The sequence below is a fragment of the Papio anubis genome, chromosome 19 (genome assembly GCF_008728515.1).
Source record: "Papio anubis isolate 15944 chromosome 19, Panubis1.0, whole genome shotgun sequence".
Classification (NCBI taxonomy): Eukaryota; Metazoa; Chordata; class Mammalia; order Primates; family Cercopithecidae; genus Papio; species Papio anubis.
In genome coordinates this window covers 26,845,722-26,866,230 of record NC_044994.1, presented here as the reverse complement: position 1 = coordinate 26,866,230, position 20,509 = coordinate 26,845,722, and the positions used below count along the sequence as shown (strand labels likewise).

Genomic DNA, 20,509 nt, shown 5'->3' with positions numbered 1-20,509 from the left:
TGTAGGCAATGAGAAACCCAAGCAAGCCAATTACCACGTGAATGAATCCCCATTGGTAGAGCCTTCAGATGAGATCACAGCCTGAAGTGACATCTTGATTGCAACCTCATGGAAGCCCTTGAACCAGAAGGACCTAGCTAAGCCAAACCTGGATTCTCAACCTACAGAAATTCTGATATGATAAATGTTTGTTGTTTTAAACTACTAACTTTTGGGATAATTTGTTATGCAGCATAAGGCAACTAATACAAGTCTCATCTATACTATTACTACCTATTTATAACCTGCCTTTTATATTTACTTCCAGAGAAACAGAATTATAGTAGTGACTCCCAATGACATTAATGGAATTTTTTAGTGCCTCCTATAAATTTACAGAAACTGTTCATACTAGAATAAGGATGATCTGAGTTCCTAAAAACTAATGCAGATAGAAGCATTATTAATTCTTCTGTATTTCAGAAAACTTCATTCTCTGAAATCCTCCATTCAAGACTAAGTTTTGGGTGCCATTAAAAATAATTCTACGAAACATACCAATAGCACTAATCTTGTTAACAGACTAGTTGGTTGTAGTTTGGCTTATCGGTTATTGTGGTATGTTTCAGTTCAGAATCAAGATCAGAAACTAGTTCCTCTCATTTATAAACATAGTCTTCTGCATCCGTTCTTATACTTATGGCTCTTCCTTAAAGAAATTAACTCATAAATACATATTGTAAAGACACCCTCTTATGCCAATATTAAGGTTGTAAGAATTATTCATTGTAATCATTTAGATCCATATCAAGTAACATACTATTATATCATTTATATGTACATTTACAAATAGAGTAAACATGAAACATAGTGTTTTAACCTTTGTTCTGAAGTGAGAAGATGAGTGAGTAATTATGTTCTTCCAGCATTTTGGCTATGTCACTTCCAAATAGCTCTTCTCTGGTTGGCTGAATCCACTATATAACAGGTTTTTTTTTTTTTTTTTTTTTTTTCTGGTCATTCATAAGACATTCCTGTCTTATTATCTCTGCTCTAGCCTATACTCCTTACATATATAAGCTATAGCTGTCTTCATGTGCATACTTCCACTCTAGACTTAGCCCTTTTCTCTGAGCTATAATAAATAACTAGAACATTCCTGGATTTCCCTATCTAACAACTGATTTCTCCTTCCTCAGAAAAAGAGGTTTCTCTTTCCTTTTGCTCAAATGAGATAATATATGCAAAAAGCATCAAAAGAGTGTGATGCCTGGAACACGTGAGGTGCTCAAAAATATTAATACAATGTTATAATTATTTTGCCTTTTAAGTAACATGTTCATATCCATTAGTAATCCTCATCTTCAAAATATCATCTGAGAATTACCTAGAGCAGTGCTTTTCACATTTTAAAGTGTAAGCATATCACCTAGGGATCTTGTGAAAATGCAGTTTCTGGTTCTGTGGTGGTACGGTAGGGGAGGTTGGGAGGGTGGGACCTGAGAAAATGCATTTCTAACAGGCTTCCAAGAAATGTCGACAATATTGGTCCAGTGTACTGGTTCAACACTGAGTATCAAGGATCTAGAAGATCTTGAAAACAAAATGGAAAACACAAATACGTGAAATGAAGCCGAAATATAAACGATATAAAAGAGAGCGTTTCTCATGAGTATTTAACAGATATAAACATTCCCTTAAGACAGAAAATTGTCGGATATCGGGCTTACATAATGTATCAATCCCAGTGGATTGAGATTTTATTCAGTACACAAGTTTAGATTTGGAGTAAGAAAATAATTTTAAGAGCAAAGGCAGAGTTAGCTCTGGAAAACTGATGCTTTAAAGCAGATGTCTGCCTTTATAAAACAATGTCTGCATTCTGCAATGGTTAAAAATAATAACTAAATTCCTTATTACAGCTTCAATGAAAAAGAGAAAGTCACACTGTCTTTTCTTTAGACATCAAACTACCCCACAAAGAGACAACTGAATTTGATTTTAACATGTTTATCATTTCTGGCTCATGTATTAGGGACTATACATCTAATTCAACACAGTGTGTGCAGATTACAATGCCCATGGCTCCAGGCCCAGGAACGTGATCTCTTTGACACCTTGAAAGTGACTTTGTCAGAAACATTTGTATTTTGATAAATAATTTTAAAAACCTTGATAAAAACTTCTGATAAAAGTATCTTTTAAAATGAATGACTAGCTAGTGTAAGTAATATGAAGGTTATGTTTTTAAAAAGCCTCCTAGAAATGTAAGATGTGGAAATATGGGATTCTGTATAGCAAGCGACAACTCATACTTCCACGCCTTTCCTCCCCCAACACTGAGTGAATGAGGGCCTGTGTGATATATTACCCCTTTGTGCACATGAACAATTTATGGGTCCACATGTGCCATTTCAGCATGTTCAAATTACACAAGGGTGAAGGAGGCATTCCTCTGATAAATTTCTCTATTTCAAGACTTCAATTACAAATAGTTGAAAATGAATGGTCAATAATCCCTAAATCATTAAAATAAATACCAATTCCAACACTTTCTCCAGCCCTAGCTATTCATTTCGGGACTTTATAATCAGTAATCTTGCTACGAGACTATGATGAATTAAAAAGTGATTGCAATGTTGACTGCATTTCAGAGCAGGAAAATCCATTATTTTGAAAATACTCCACTTTCTACCTGAAATGCATGGCCAGTGTCTGTTGCCAGTGATTTCAACATGGCATTCTAGGAAACTCAAGCGGCCCCAGCTGAACTAGGGCTTGTGAAAGTGTGATTTGGCAAAGATTTCTGGGAACTCAGGGTTTGTTCACATTCCTTTGATTTTTTTCTGGGCCTTTTCTGCTTTCCAGTTTAGGGTAGTCAACCAGAAAATATTGTGATCCAAAGCATATAGCATATATAAATGTAAAAGCAAAAGCATATATAAATGTTTCTATTTTTTTCATATTTTTTCTACTACTCTGGATAGTGATGGGAATTTTATCACTAGAAATTAATTTAGAAGGCCATCGAGTTTCATATACTACTCTTCTATTAAAAGGATTAGTGCCTGAGAAAGCATTATTAGTTAACTTAAATGGAAGATTGCTTTACTAGATTATTTCCTATCTTTGGCAGTTGGTTTAGAGCAAAATGCTAAGGGAATAGAGCACTTGTTTTTGGCATTTAGGAGTCAGCGAGCTCAAGAGAGTCAGGGTAGAAAGGAACAAAGTGACAATGGGGATGGAGAAGTGGTTTTATGGGACTGAAGAATGGGGAAAGAAACTAACTCTCAAAGCTTAGTGTAGTGGCCCTTTGTGAGTGGTTTTGAACAACAAAAAAAGACAGGAAATCATGAAATGGCAATCTTCATGGATAACAATAAGACTTTACCACAATAATGGCTTCCTTAAGGGAGACCTTTAAACTCCTTTATTGAGACCCTGACTTCAATAACCCTCTATGTTACAGTCAAGGTCATGCATTCTACCTTCTGAAAACTCTCAGACTCCCCCATTTCCTTCTACTCCAACTGTTCCTGATGTGACAGTCTTTAGATTTATATTTCCAGGATTCTAAGGAAATACCTTTCTCAGAAGTCCAGTTCTATAATTGAAGTTCCTAAAAATTTTACTAAAGAAAAGGAGTTGTGTTAACAGGAAATGAAAACTCATATAAAAGAGACACTGTCAGTAAGTGTAGATAACTCTTCTTTTTTTCTTTCAACAGATTATAATTTCTTTTTCAAAAGATTGCAGTAAACTCACATTTTTCAAAATCAACAAAATGTACTAAAGACAGTCAGTCAAATCTTGACCTACACATTAAAAATATTAAAGGCATACAATTCAGTGGATTTAGTAGTGAAATGGGTTATGGATTCAATTGTGTCTCCCCCAAGATTTATATGCTAAAGCATATGAATACCCCCAGTACCTTAGAATGTGACTATGTTTGGAGATAGGGCCTTTAATTACAGTTAAATGAGTTCATAGTGTGGGGCCCTAATCTCATAGGACTGATGTTCTTTTAAGGAGAGGAAGAGACACTAGGGTAGAGAGAAAAGGTTATTTAAGGGCATAGCAGGAAGGTGTCCCTCTGCAAGTCAAGGACAGGAGAAACCAACCCTGCTGGCACCTTAGTCTTGGACTTCCAGCCTCCAGAACAGTGAGAAAATAAATTTCTGCTGTTCAAGCCATCAAGTATGGCATTTTGTTTTGGCATTCTTAGCAAACTAATACAAAGATGAAGAATCGAGGGGGCATTAAAATTAAAAAGAATTCTTGCCCAATTATCACTTTAACTTTAAAAAAAAAAATGTTGGAACACCCTATTAGTTGCTCTGTCGATATCAGTGAATTGCTGGTGCTTATCTTTGCCCATGTCTACCCTCTACATGAAGCTTAATACTTCAATTTTTCATCTATTTTATACTCCTATACGAAATGTTCAATTTAAGTGCTACTCTATAACATGATTTTTTTAAATAGTAAAAATTCTAATTTTGCTAGTAAAGTTTCTGACTACTCCTAACAATTTTGTTTAGGGTAAGATGGAATTTTTTAGCTACAGCACTACTGACATTCTACAATATCAACAGATGTTTATAGAGCACCTATGTGCCTGGCACTGTGCTAGATGTCAGAGATAAGGTGGTGAACAAGTTGGAGAGGGTCCCTGCCCCATTGAAGATACAATAAGTAGTGAGTCAACCAACCAGCCACCAATCAACAAACTAACCAGCCAGCCAACCAACCAACCAACCAATAAGCCAACCAGCCAACCGGCTAACCAGCCAACCAACCAAACCATGATTGCAGCTGATAAGAAGAAAATAAAAATAGTATGCTATAATAGAGGCTAATATAGGAGACCTACTGGGGGAGGTGTCTTTAATCTAAGACTGGAAGCTAGACAAGCAAGTTCATGTGCATATAGTAGGGGTGAAAAGAGAAAGAATGTTCTAGACAGAGGGGATAACTAGTATTGAGGTCTTGAGGCAGGAAAGAACTTGGTTCATTGGAGGAATTGATCAAAAACTGACATGAATAAATGTAGTGATTGAATGGGAGAACCCCAAGAGATGTGAGGCTGAGAAAGGAATAGGCAAGGACTAAGTTACATGCAGATTTGTACACCATGGTGAGTGGTCTGGGTTGTAAACTAGGTCCAATAGGAATCTATTAAAGAGTTTTAAGCATGCAAGTTAATTAAAATTTAGACCTCGTAAATGAAATTCTGAAATAGGCATTCTTAGACATCTTTTTTCCCCAAAGCATAAAATACTATGGAACAATTTTAAACTAGATGGATTATTAATCCACTTAATAAGAAATCTATTGGCAACACAAATGTAAACTTTCTTGTACTTGAGGAAAATATAAGCAGAACAATTTTAACCTAGTCATATGACATCAGGTGTCTAATCAAGTGACAATGGTTAGAGATAGAAGTTCTGGGCTGGTTTCAAATCATTTGGTTGGTCCACTACAGACCCTGGCTATAACTAACAAGCCCAGGCACTTGACAAGCTTTGGGGGCAGGTAGTAAAAGCCTACTGTATCACATTTTCAGACTCCTTCTCCTGCAATGAAGAAGATGCATACAAATTATTAAGGCTTTTAAAACTTCATTGAATTAGGAAGGAAGTAGAAATTCTCCCTTGAGCTGCAGTTTATTTATTTTACTTATCTGACATCAGAACCAGCAATGACATAAGTGTTTCTTTAGTAGCCAACTATTACAAATAAGTCAGTTTCCCATTGTGTTAAGTAGTTAATATAGGGTAGAAGACCCCCACATAGAGTTAATCAGGATTATGTCTGAATAACGGCAAAAACAAAGCTTTTGATGGAGAATGGCTATAAGGTTCCTGTTTGCGGAGCATCTCATGAAGGGTGCACAGACAAGGAGGCTAAGGAATAGGGTGGAAAATAGATGGGACCCAGTGTCATAGGACCTGTTTGCAAGCACTTACTAGCATGTGACTTTAGATAAGTCACTTAATGTCTCCAAGCTCATATTTTTTAAACAGTGAGATGGAAATAATCATATCCAACCTTCTAGGACCATGAGAAGTAAATTAAATAATTTGTGGAAAAAGGCTCTGTAGTTTTTGAAGCATTTTATAAATACAAAATTTAGTATTCATACTCCAGCTGTTGAGATAAAAGAAACTGAAGACAAAACTCTTGCCCTTTTTGAAGCTTACAATTAACGTGAGAAGTCACAACTCAAGGAACTGCATACATAAAAGGTAACTTTTAAGAATCACCATTCCTGTTACTAGTATGTGCTCAAAATGTTTGCTAAAATCAAATAAAAACACTAGAATAAGATATGCAGTTTCAGTAAATACGTGGAGGATGCAGTGTGAAGGAGGTATCCACAAAAGATCCTGAAAGGCATGTGTTGATGCAGACTTTAAAAAAGGTGATGAAACACAGTGGTTATGAACTTGGATGGATAATGGTTAAAATCTCTGTCCCACTTTTTATAGCTGTAGGACTATGGGAGAGTCAGGTAAGCTCTCTAAAATGATACCTTTACTTATCTATAAAAGGGAGATGATCTTATTTACTCCACGGGCTTACTTTAAGAACTAATTTAAGGACTAGTTTAAGGAGAAATTATGTATACAAGGCTCTGAACGTAGAGCTTGGCATGAGGTAAGTGTTTTAAAAACACGATTATTATTACTATTATTATATGTCTCACTGTGACTTGATGGTAAAGCATTGTAGCTACAATGATGTTAAAGGAGGTAAGAGGTCATTACGTTACTTATAGAATCATGACAGCTGTGAGGAATTGTTAGGATCTAATTAAACATAAAGAAAAGGGAAGAAAACATAAGAAATTTGAAAAAGTTGGAATTTTTTAAGGATAGAAAAAAACTATGAGAAATACGGAGGGTGAAGCTATTAAAACAAAGCCTCCTTCATTGATTGGTTGGTCTTAAATTCTGCTTTGTTTTCAAAATACAAATCACATTTAGCTTTCATCAAGCAGATGCAAGGTGTCTCTGCTGAGACAGATTTATGGTCTTAAGTAACCATCAAGTCAATATGATGAATCACTTGAGTAGAGAAAATGGCTGGTAGTGACAAACTCTGAGCTTTTCTCTTTGGAGATTATTTGTTACAACCTTAATTAAGAAAAGGTCAAGAAAGAGCGGTAGAAATAACTGGAGTGTGCTTAGAATGATGGGAAGAGGACACAGGGTGAGACTGCATCATTGCCTTACAATTGAATCTATACTGACTGTATTCTTCTTCAAAGATGAACAATACCATTAACAAAAAAAATTCAGTGCTTAGTTCTACTGTTTCAGCTACCATGTAACACTGGAGTACCAAACTCCTTGGGAATAAAGCCATTTTGTAGTTTTGAGAGGCTGAGTTGTAAAAAAAGTGGATACTATTTAATCTAGAAGCTCACAAAATTTGAAGAAAGGGATGGATTTAGGTCAGCCGAGGAGTGCATTTTTATCACCTTAAACAGCAGGATCTAAGGTAAAATTAAACTAGTATACCGGTTATACATTATTAAAAACATAAATTTAGATACATGTATGTACTAAAGCACATAAATGTTCATCAGTTCATGAGAAGTAAAAATTATCTCATGTACTAATCTTGCAAAAATAGGTCTAAGAAGCAGTAATAGGAAGAAAATTTTGAAAATATTCAAGTGAGGAGGAGAGAGATCCAGGGGCTAATAACATCAAGTGGTGAGGGCAAGGAGCACGGAGCAATGGCCTAGCATCTGAGGGATGCGTTGGTGAAATACTAGCTTGGTGCAAAAGTAATTGCAGTTTTTGCCATTACTTTTAATGTAATTGTCATTAATTTTGCCAATTACTTTTCCTCTAATAGTAGAGGAAAGAGGACTTGCGATGCTAAAGGTTTGAAACATTTTAATGGAAATTGAACCCATTGGCTCTCTTAATAATTATAACTATGGAAAATCCATGGGTCCTTAGTTCAGAGAAAATTGAAGTGGTTGAGAAAAATTGACATATTTTCAAGGAACTGGTTTGCTAAATATGTTTATAAAACAGTCATCTGAACTGGATTGAAAAATACACATGATAAATACATAGTTTGCCCTTTTCCTTTAATTCAAGTTGCAAATCTACATTTATTATTAACATCAAGTAACTTTAACCAGCGGAAGGAGTCTCCTATGTCACAATTAAAATGGAGAAAAGCCTTTTGAATGGCTTTATCCAAGCACACAGGGCTATCTTAATTTCTGAATTTAACATTTCTGAAACTAAGTTTTGTGTATTCCAAGATGTAAAAGCAGGCTTTAGCAGGATGATCATCAGAGACATGTATAATAGAATTGCTGAAAGACAATTGTTCCCACTGTTTTCATTGTTAAAGAAATGATTTCCATTTTGTGATTCAATTACATCACATTTTTTCTTTTTCACTCTTGTCTTGAGTAAAATGAAGCATTGTTTTCCAAATCAGCAGAGACATCCATGTCCTTGGAATAAGACAAATTCTTGTATCACCATCCTGTGGTAATTTGGCATGACATGTTAGCACAGAACTGAATGGTGGGGCCCGGAGTCCTGAATCTACCTGAAGGCTAATATTTAGCAAGGCATCCCTTTATGCAAGTTTTCGCTTTAGCTAATATATAAACAAGGATATGAATCTTATGGTTTCTTCATGGGAAGTATACAAACTAACATCACAAAAGACTTCTTAACTGAATCAGTTAACAGTGCTTCAGGGTCACCACTGGCATCCAGTGACCTTGCTCCTTGCTGAGACTGCTTGTCACCAGCTCAGACTGCATCCCTCTCTAAGGACAGTCAAGCAGCCAAACCTGCACTAACCATGAGGGGTTGTTCCGGAGCATGTTGACATACAACCCGATGAGAACATGTTCATCAGCTAGCCTGTCTGCCACATTCAGGCTGTACTGTATCCTGAAACAGGGCAGGGGGAAAGAAAGGGTGTTGTTAAGAGAGGTGGACAGAAATAAGCAGGGAAGGTAGGAGTGAGTTTTTGGTAGAAAAGACATTTAGAAAACCAAGCAAGTAAAGGAAGGGGGTAGTAAGTGATGTGCTATGAAAAACACAGGCGAAATCCAGGCAATAAAACCCACAATTCTATTTCACTAACTTTAAAAATAAAGACTTCCATTTAGGTCAAATAAAGTTTTAGAAAACAGATTTACATTTTTCAACCACTAAGGCCAAGGTATTCATCTGTACAGTAAATATATTGAAATGGGTTGCAAGCAAAGATTAAATATCCTTCAGAAAATCGAATCTTCAGCTTAGTCATTTCAACAAAGAAAAAGACACAAATCTGGGAAAGTGAATAACAACACAGATGTGTCTACTGGAAATAACTACTTAGTGCTGTTAATTGGGTTAGAGCAGAGCTGCTTTTACTGAATCAAAGATGGTCTTTCACACACAAAGCATTTTTGACAAAAGAAATCTCCATTTTTAGTTTAGTTAATGCAGGGTTCCAGTACACTCTGGCTGAAACTTACCCTTTGCCCTTCAGAAAAGCTGGAGCAGCCCTAGCCAGCAGTTTGTTCTGCTCTACTTCACTGTCCTTGGGAGGAGAGCTAGTTAATAAGATGGGAAAGCCAAGAAGAGCGTAAACACCGCAATGCATTCAAGAATAGAAACTGGCAACAGACACTCCCAAGTCTAGATCCAAGTTCCATTTGGACAGATCTCTTATTATTTTGAAATGTTCAAGATGTTTTCAGATTTCCACAGAGTTCAAGTAGGAGTAGAAACCCAGTCTGAGAACACAACCGCAATCACCATGATCCCAGATTTGACCTCTGCTATTTGCTTAACAAGAAAGCATTTATACTGGGTATGTCTAGACATAATGAAAATTCATTCAACATTTATCATGGCTTAGCATGTAAACAGTCCAGCAGTTCACTAAGTCCTGCCAGCCTTTAGATCCCACTCAAGAACTTTAGCCTTCCCTGCATCCTCCAACTTTCTGTGCTGAATAGAAAGACTTGAAAATTACCTAGCTAGAGATTGTTTCATATTGGAAGTGTTTTACTACTCCAAGCAAAAGCCACATGATCTTGGCTGTGGAGCTACAAAGAAAATTTTCAGAGAAACATATCTCTGAGTCTTATACATATATGTTGTTATTTCTTATGTTTATATTAATACAAAGCTAGTGAATATAGTCTCATTGCTAAAGCAAATTCTTAACATTATAGATTCATTATGGGAACTACTAATTTTCTTTAGTAATTTAAAGGGCAATTTTAAAGTTTAAAATACAGTTTTATTAAAGTACAAACAGAAATATAAATAATAATTCATTATGTGTGGTTACAGTAAAGTCATCCAAAATCTACTGTGACAATTTGTAGTCACACTACATTGAGAAATATGGTATTAATTCTTAGTATTACAGTTGTATTGGTTGGTAATGTGTTTAAAGAAAGTTTGCTCCTCTATAGGTTAAGTAAGAATTTGCCCTGCACACTGGTAAACCTAAAATTACCTACTCCTTCATGGAAAATAGAAAAATAAATTGTCTGTCTTTGTTTGAATACCAAATATTTAACTACTTGGATATAAATTACGAGGTTCGCCAAAAATTTTCAAGAAACTCTAAATCTACTAAATATATATATATAATGGTTTATAAATTAGTTAAAATCTTAAAAACTTTATAGTACAAGTTTTAAGGCTCTATTATAAAGCACCATTCTTTCAGGCCACGAAGTACTAAAAAATATAAATTTATACATATCACATTAGAACTATGTACATTATAGTTGGAATTCTTGCTTTATAATAGTGTATATTAAAAGATTCCTTGAATAGTGAGGTCTCTGATACATTTAATATTAAATTTGATTTGTAAAGAAAATGACTAGCAAAGAGTAGACATGCATGTTTGGCAGATGAATGACATTTTCACTCAGCTCTTCAGAAAGGCATCTGTTATACAAATTATTGCTGTACTTAAAAAGTTCAACTGTATCCAAACAAAACTGACTTTCTTTTTTGAGATGGAGTCTCACTCTGTCACACAGGCTGGAGTGCAGTGGCACGATCTCGGCTCACTGCAACCTCTACCTTCCAGGTTCAAATGATTCTCCTGCCTCATCCTCCTGAGTAGTTGGGATTACAGGAACACACCACCATGCCTGGCTAATTTTTGTATTTTTAGTACAGATGGGATTTCACCATGTTGGCCAGGCTGGTCTCGAACTCCCAACCTCAAGTGATCTTCCCCCCTTGGCCTCCCAAAGTGCTGGGATAACAGGCGTGAGCCACCATGCCTGGCCCAAAATTGGCTTTAAAAATAAATTAGATTGTGTTTTAGGAGAATTTACTTTCCTGATGATCTTAATACTTATCTTTATCCAGCATATTGATGTTTTCCTTTTAAAACTGCAAAACCTGCCCATCAGGGCCAAATAACCACCTTCAGCCATCATTTTCTGTGATGTACCATTGTCCCACCAAAACACTTTGTTTTCTGTGATATACCATTACCCCACCAAAACTGCATTCCAAACTATGTCTACTGAAGCAGATCTCCATACATTCATTATGCAGTACCTACAGTACCCCTGCTGCCCAATATCCCCCCAATTGCTTTTTGTAACTAAAGATAGATGAATCTATTACATAATTTATTTCAGATGCTTGCAAAACCATTCAAAACACTGTGTGAAACATCCATAAGTCTTCCCTCCAAACTAAACTATCTCCCTGCCTTCTTATGCTTCTTTGTTCCTTGAATCCCAGAGATTGTGGCAATAATTTCTTAAGCAAATAGCTGAATAATTGCACAGGGACAACCTCTCACACTGAATGTGCAAGATAACAAGCAAGAATCAGTAGAGAAAAGAAACACAGGAAGGTCAACCACAAAGATGTGTTTGCCACAAATTATTCTGGTGAAGTTCTACGGGAGGAAGAAGATGTGTCAGTGAAGGCCCAGAAATGTGGTTCCACCACCCACCACTGACAAAGCCCAAGCATGAAGGAGCCCTAGCCTCGGTATTGTGTAGGGGTAGGGCTGAGAGAAGGGGGCAATAGGCCGGACTTTCCTTTAGTGGCCTTCTCCTTTTTTTTTTCTTCAAATCTTTGGGCTCCTCTCCTCCTTCCCCTATTCCACTTGCCTGTCTCCCCTCTCCTCTTCCTTTTCTTCCTTCTTCTAACCAAGTCCCTTCCTCCCTCAAAGGAATGAGACATATTCTATGTATATACATCTCTTAACTTTTGCTGTCATTTTCTTTGTGTTGGCCCTTGCCGGTGTTGGTTTAAAGCAATAGTTTAAAACCTTTTATCTTCCTTTCCTTTCCCATGCGGATTCTTAGAAAAAACAATTCTTGGAAAATAGGGGAGTTACACCATGAACATTTATGAGTTTCTGGAAATAAACTATTTTGTTTTGCTATAGCTCTTAATTTCTAGTGCCAGAAGAACTTCTAACTTTTTGATACTCACTGTTCACATAGTTTCTGTAATATCTAGAGTTAGCTTCAAATTCTTCTCATCATCTCTTTCTAGGAAGCCAAAAATATGACCACGTATAGCGGAAGCCAAATGCATGATGAAAACAAGACAAAAATGGCCACTCTTTCAAAATGAAATGAATCAAGAACCTTGAGAGTTGACTGGGAGACAGGTTTCACTTAAAACTTGGGTCTTTAAAGTCTTTTCACTTGAAGTACTTTCCACCAGAACCTCTTCCAGCAAAGTGAAATTTTTTCTCTTGAGTTGCTGTGAAAACAGTGATTGCTATGGTTTGAATATTTGACCCCTCCAAACTTAATGTTGAAATTTGATCCTCAATGTTGGAAATAGGGCCTAATGGGAGGTGTTTGGGTTATGGGGGCAGATCCCTCATGAATGGCTTGGTGCCATTCTCACAGCAATGAGTGAGGTCTCACTCTATTAGTTCCCTTGAGGGCTGGTTGTTACAAGCAGCCTGGCACCTCTTCTCTGTGGCTTGCTTCCTCTCTTCTCATGTGATCTTGGCACAAACCAGCTTCCCTTTGCCTTCTGCTGTAAGTGGAAGCGGCCTGAAGTCTCACCAGAAGCAGATGCTGATGCCATACTTCATGTACAGTCTGCAGAACCATGACCCAAATAAACCTCTTTTCTTTTCTTTTTCTTTTTCTTTTTTTCTTTTGAGACAGAGTTTTGCTCTTGTTGCCCAGCCTGGAGTGCAAAGGCGCGATCTTGGCTCACTGCAACCTCCACCTCCTGGGTTCAAGCAATTCTTCTGCCTCAGCCTCCCGAGTAGCTGGGATTACAGGAACCTGCCACCACACCCAGATTTTTTTTTTTTTTTTTTTGTATTTTTAATAGAGATGGGGTTTCACCATGTTGGCCAGGCTGGTCTCAAACTCCTGACCTCAGATGATCCACCTGCTGTGGCCTCCCAAAGTGCTGGGATTACAGGCATGAGCCACCCTGCCCCGCCTAAACCTCTTTTCTTCGATGATTACCCAGCCTCAGGCACTCCTTTATAGCAACACAAAGGACTAAAACAGTAACGATGTGGGGCTTACAATGATCCCTCAAGGCTCTATATTATCACAGTCTTTCATAGACTAATTTCGATTCTAAACTTTCATTTTGTAGCTTGGCGGTTTGCATGGAGAAGTTAAGTTTCTAATTCTTTGTGGGATTTAGGATCAGGCACAATGGAACCTACTTCCTGACTAAGGAAAGAGTGCTTCCAGCATATCATTGTGTCAGAATGTGACAATGGCTTTCATACAACCCAGCCTGAGCTTCAAAAGCTGCTTCTGTTCTACATGCCTTGTCTTCAAATCAGAATGTATTCTTCCTTTTAAGCTCTGAAACTGGGAACTATTTGGGGTTCAACTTGACCATGGGATACACCTTTTCTAATCTGAGTTTCAAAGAGAAGCAAGACTATCATTTCTAAAATTATATGCACACAAATCTGTTTTTCTTATCTTTTTCTGTTCACTAATCCCTTGCCACTGTATGTGCATATCCTTTCACACACACATTATCACCGATGGTTGTGGAGGGCATGGCATGGTAAATTTTGAAGTTCATATATCTGCTGAAAGAAAAAAGGTAGGAAATATTCCTTTAGACTTCTTTTTCTAACAAAAATCCTCTAGCTTCTCATCATTTCCTTTTTAGACCTTTGGAAAGTAGCATATCTAAAGATGAACATAAAAAACCTTCTTCCAAAATTTTTCACACACACACACACACACACACACACACACACACAAAATGACACAATGGGTTCTGGAAAAGTAGAACAATCTCAAAATGTTTCATACTTATTTAAAAAATTATCCCCTTAGCTTTGAAGGGTGATGACTGATGCCAATAGTTTTACTTCAGTGAAAATATTTGTGGGTTGGTCCAAAGGTAACAAATCACACACAGATGCTTCCTGGATACATGAAATATATTTTTAAAAACCACTTCTGCTAATGTTGAGTTACTATATTGGCCCTTGACAAAGATTATTTTTTCTTTTATTGAACATGATATTAAAGGCCTGGCTGCAGTCTCACAGAGAACAAATATTATAGAAACAAATTATATTAATATAGAATAATTATCACAATGGTTAAAAGAAAAACAATATTTGAAATATAGCAAATTAAGAACAGATATTTTCATTTCTATTCTTAAATTATTAATAAGCTTGTGTGACATTTGGATTTGTGAAGAATCACTTACAAAGTTGGCTGTCTCCTTAAGTAACTATCTATAGTGTATAAAATTTTCCTTCTCACTAGAATTACATAGTTTAGTAGTAAGGCCATCACACTAATTTAAATACAATAAAAAAGAATCCACAAATCTGTTTTGTCAAGAAATAATGTCTTGAAACATTGTTTCTTTTTTTCTAGATTTCAGTAGCTTACATCTGAAATATAAAATATTACCTGAAAATTCATAGACCAGTATTAAAAAATAGGTTAGTGTCTCAGTGGGAAAATTAGCTGTCATCAATTCAGGCTGGCATAGAAGCTGAACCATCTCAAACAGGTACCATGGAAAAAATAAGAATTATTAGGTCATATTTAATTTACTACATTGTATCCAGGTATCATCAAGTCACACCAATTACACTTTAGTCAAGACAGCCTCTAGGAAATTTTGCTTGTTGGTACAGGGCATGCAGAGACAATAGCCAAAGCAACTCTAGTAGGAGAATAAAGGTTACTGAACTGAACAAGATAGGTGACTGTGGTTTTAATCATGCACTAACATTTTAGTATAGAAAATTGTTAGGGTTGATGTGTAGACTGGTGTAATTCTGGTTTGGAAAAATCTAACATATTAGTGGAGCTCTGGGGCTACATGAAGTAAAGAATTATCTGCAGAGAGTGATTATTTCAAATTCATAGAATTTCATACAACATGCCCAGAAAGTTTGAAAAGAGTGAGAAATCTTCAGGGTGGTGCCAGATGTTGATTAAAAAATTTATCTGTTTTATGACTGAAAATAGATGGGCATTAATCTTAGAAAAAAATAGATATGAAGAAAACTTTGATTTTCAAAAGGAAAGGCTGCATTCTGTGTCTCAAATTTATTTTTAGCCACTTTTGATTACCAAATCACAACTATTTAAAATGTAGCTTGAACTTTTTGAGTCAGATTAAAAGCCAGGGTTGTTAAGTAAAGAATCTCTGGGTAAGCAAAAACATTTTTTAAAAATGAAAAAGGCACATTGAATTAGTATTTCTTGGGTTGAAAACCCAAACCTATCAATCAACTGACAACAAGACAACCCAAAAAATAACTCACAACTGCTGCTCCTTTTGGAGGGATCAGGATTTGGGAAGTATCTGGGGTGGGTGCACTCTCCTCATAGGAACTACAGAGCCTAATACAGTATCATTTTTAAATTTATTTTATTTTATTTATTTTTGAGATGGAGTTTCACTTTTGTTGCCCAGGCTGGAGTGCAATGGCACGATCTTGGCTCACCACAACCTCTGCCTCCTAGGTTCAAGCTATTCTCCTGCCTCAGCTTCCCGAGTAGCTGGGATTACAGACGCCCGCCACCGTGCCTGGCCAATTTTTGTATTTTTAGTAGAGATGGAGTTTCACCACTTTGGCCCGGCTAGTCTTGAACTCCTGACCTCAGGTGATCCACTCGCCTCAGCCTCCCAAATTGCTGGGATTACAGGCGTGAACCACCATGCCCGGACATCTAATACAGTATGATTAATTAATTACTTGTTATTGCAGCAAACCAAAAACTAGCATATTAGATTGTATTCAACATGCAATATGAATTATAAGCAATTTCCTAATATTTGGTGGAGTGATAAGACCTGGCTAGATGTTATGTAGTATAGTCAACGTGATTCCTTTTGTGAGTGCTTACCACTTTAGAGGTTGCAACTATGAAAATACCTGTGAAGACTTTAAATGATGTTTCTAAAATTGGAAGTAAAAGGAGTGTGACTAATTTTTTTTATTAGTCTTTACTGTGACTAATGAAGAAGTTTGGTCACAGTGAAAGAAGCTTACTTGACGTTAAAAAGTATTGGTTAACTTTCTCATCTAAACTAAGTAAGGATTATGGCAAGATAATTAAGATTTTAAAAAGGAGGCATGATGCCAAAAAAGATAGCAGATCCTAAGAGGCACAGAGCTGTGGGCAGTGAAGGGGAGAAAGAGCCTTTGGGGCCTGGCTTTGTGGTCAGTCCTTGCAATAATATCTGCAATAATAATAATAAGCTATCTTTCATAAGCTTAGATAATGTTGCTGGCTCACCATACATAGCTCTTAGAGCTCTTTCCCTAGTGGTGATAATAGATTTCCCTCAAATCAGCCATTCTTTCCTATAAATTTATAAGAAAACATAATAGATTTAGGCATATAGTTTACAATCAAGAAAATGAATGATGTGAATCGGTCCATTGATTATGTTATATGACCCACATTCTACCTAACTTCTAACCAGCACTGAATGTACACATGTGCACATGTGCACACACACACAGACATACACACATGTAAGAAGACTTCAAAGGACCAAGGGAGAGTGCCTTTGAGAATCCCTTTTTTTTTTCCTTTTAAGTAAAGGAAAAGTGAATCAAGTACATAGCTAAAAAAGATGTAAGAAAAGGGAATGAGACAGATGATGCTGGTAACCAGAGGTACACACTCATAAATCTGTATGAAGTAGATTACTAGGATGTCGAAAGATTTCAAAGTTTTATCCCTGTGTCTTTTGAAGATCAAAGTGGTACGCTTGTAAAGAGCCCTAGGTGAATAATGCCAGGAGTTTGTGGGGAGGAGTCTGGAGTGGGGATTTCAATTCATCCTCATTCGGCTTTATCTTTCTAGGATCTGTCATGATACAAAAGACTGAACTTAGGCTAAAGAAAATATGGAGAACTTACCTACTTTCTTGGTGCTGCCCTATACTGACCGGCACTATACTTGGCTTGCTTAGGTTTTATTTCATTGTTGGGATGGGCTAGGGGTGAGGGCAGAGCCGTAGGTCATATTTCTTTGGTTCTGTTTCAATGATAGAAGTACAGGACCTTTAACTTTTGCCTACATCTGGCATGATGGATTTCTATCCATCTGAGTTTATCAACATGATGAAGAAATCAAAAGTGATTTACCACCAGCATTATCAAGTGATAGAGAATAAGCACTGAGAGCAAGCAACTGTTTTTGAAATTGTTACTTCATTAGGAATCAGACTGTCCTCCCTAGGGGGAAAATGGATCAGGTCCAATGGTACAGAAAGGTACAAGTCCTCAGGTCTTTAACTGCAATGAGGTCCAGCTATATGACATTGTCCCAGCCTCACCTAGTTAATGATCTTTCCAATAGACTCCTTAATTCAAGAGTCTTAGAAATTACCATCTGGGGTTTTTGCAAATTGTACAAAAGCAGAGACTTGTCCAAACAAGATCCAGCTTGATACACTTCACATATACACATCTCTTATATGCTGGTATGAAGCTATGAAATCCATAAAATATGTGGAAAGGAGAGGAAAGAGCTGCAAAGTCCAGCTCAAGTTGAAAAGTCTCAACACAATTTCATTAAACCCCAGAAGACCTCTATCTCCAATAAGACATACTACGAGAGGATTTTAGTGCTAGAGTAGAATGACTATGAGTCTAGCTATGGAACTACTACTATGATTAGCAATTCAGGGCTGGGATACTGACCGTGCACCGTGATCAAGCTGATTTACGTACTGCTTTATGAGGGAATGCTCTTCAGCCACAGGGCTGGATGCACTTATCCCCTCAGGTAACCTGAGGGATTCAAACAATGAGACCTCATTAAAACTTCCCATGGACAGAGCAAGGCCCACTCAGAGAGGAAAGACATTTAGTGTACACAGCTTTATTGAATAGCACCCTCAAAACAGAAACCGTAGGCCAATCTCTGTGGTGATAGAAAGAAATGTGAGCTTTAAACAACATATCTATGGTTCACAGAGAACATTCCAAAAGGACTGAAAATGGGAAAAAATGGAAATAATAATATTTTGGGTTAATGGGTACCATGCACCCTGGAGGAACCAGAACAGCTCAAAGTATTATAGGAATATTTTAGGGTAGAAGAAGTCATGTTATCCATCTAGACGCATCCACCAAAAGCACCGTCCGAGCTGAAATGATATAAAATGACCTTCAGTAAGGATGGGGTCTACCTCTGCTTGACATTTGCAGAATGCAGAGCTTCCTAATAAAAATACATATTTCTAAACACGTCAGGTCTTCCCTACACAGATGCACACCTGTGTCTCTTTACAGACTTTACAGTTTATGATTTCGTTCCAGAAAAAAAAAAGGTTGAATTTGCTGGTGATTCTATAAAAGAGTGCTAAAAGGAAGTTACTGAGGACCTAAACCATATTATTCTACTGTGGATGTTCTGCTGTATAAAACTGTCTCCTCGTTTCCACTTGTTACAGAACTTGTTTATACATCAGAAACACCATATTCTGTTTATTCTGCTAATTACAATTATGGGGAACATCTTCATCTCAGGTTCCTGTTGATGGGCACATACAGGAACTCAGAAGAAAAAATCAGCTGTGTTCTTAGTCTCATTGTCTTCAAATCCTCAGTTGAATGTACCAGGATATTAGAGTGAAACTGGCACCTTATAAACCTCTTCAGGGAAAAGATGAATTATGTGCATTTTGTGAAATATGAGGCTGTACTTTTTTTCTGCTGAAAGGCATTTGAAATCTTATGTTCAATCACTCACTCCAATTTTCCTTACCTTTGTTTTTGCTTTCCCATGAGCCTTCTTCATGTATTTATAAAATAATTATCTGGTGCTTGATTCGCAATTATTTGATCAAATGACTCAGAGCACCTCTTGACCCTGCATATGTCTGATGCTAACTCTTAGAGAAATATTTGCTTCTCCTGTTTCTTGCTCACATGGGAATGGATCTTGTGCAAAGAAATGAGATGCAGATCCACCTTTTAAAAAAGTGATTATTATTATCGATGACATTGCTTATATGGAAACTACATTTCCAAGTCTTTAGCCTCTAGCCTCAGGAACTCCAGGGTTCACCAACAAAGGATTCTTTTGTATCTTAGCTTTAAAGAATGACACGCTTCACCATTTATATAATAACACACCATTGCATCTTGAAATTCCAGTTTCTTGACTTCAACAGACCACTCTGAGGACTATGAAAGTGACTTCCTTAATAAGATGGGAAGCATATGTGTCAGCAGTAAAACTGAAACATACCCCACATTCTTACTGTGGATACATTATAAATGCAGGTTTCCAGACATGACATTAATCCCCAAAGCCACCATACCCCTCTTTAAATGCATACAAATGAATGAAATTGAAAACTTATAATGGATATTTGCAAGCTTGTTTCCAGTAACAATATTCTGCCCTTGGCTTGCATGAGAATATTTTTGTTACCACAAAATCAAGGCTCATTACCAAAGAAAGGGCTTATTTTATAATAGGGTTGGAACTTACCTCCTGGTAATAAAAGGACTTCCTGAGGAGGGAACAGAGTGGGAGAACAGGGTGTCATTCATGCTGGTTACAGGTCTGGGAGGCCTAAAACAAAAGACAGTGTGAATAGAAAGTTAAAACAAGTAAAAGTCACACATTTAAAACTCTCCCTCATCCTTCCAGGAAAGGGGATGGGAAGATCTGAGTTCTATCTTTCCCAGGATCAACAAGAAATCTTACATTTTCCAATTAAATTCCTTAAGTGTTTTGAAGTAACATTTCCTTGAGAATATATAATCTCAGGTAAACACTGGGAGGCAGATCTCCAGACACCATGTGAATGTTGATGTGAGCTTTGAGCCTTGATGTTTCATTGTATAATATTCTGGAATGAAACAAGGATTTTGAAGAAGGCAGTGGTATTACTTCTACTGCCTTCTCAAGAAGCCTTGAAGACCTGATCATTGAATCTACGTTCTCTTGGAAAGAGGAAGTTTCCTGAGGCTTTGGAAGGTTCCTTCTGTGTTCTCCATGATGACGGGCCTCTCCAACATGCCTGGTCTG

At 36.9% G+C, this 20,509-nt stretch overlaps 1 protein-coding gene across 37 annotated transcripts in view; it reads right to left on the bottom strand.

Annotated features, from left to right (window-relative positions):
• Positions 1-20,509, bottom strand: part of DTNA (dystrobrevin alpha) — a 397,895-nt gene that overhangs the window by 43,593 nt on the left and 333,793 nt on the right. For 12 of the 37 annotated variants that reach the window (XM_021930042.2, XM_021930043.2, XM_021930044.2 and 9 more), the window contains 4 exons: positions 19,967-20,050; positions 18,166-18,255; positions 9,500-9,577; positions 8,832-8,924 (listed from right to left, as the gene is read on the bottom strand). In XM_021930042.2, the coding sequence (XP_021785734.1) occupies positions 8,832-8,924; positions 9,500-9,577; positions 18,166-18,255; positions 19,967-20,050 (345 nt within the window). Of the gene's footprint in view, positions 1-8,831; positions 8,925-9,498; positions 9,578-18,165; positions 18,256-18,326; positions 18,615-19,966; positions 20,051-20,509 lie in introns of those variants that run through there. The other 25 variants (XR_004180045.1, XM_021930070.2, XM_031658773.1 and 22 more) reach the window with 5 other exon arrangements.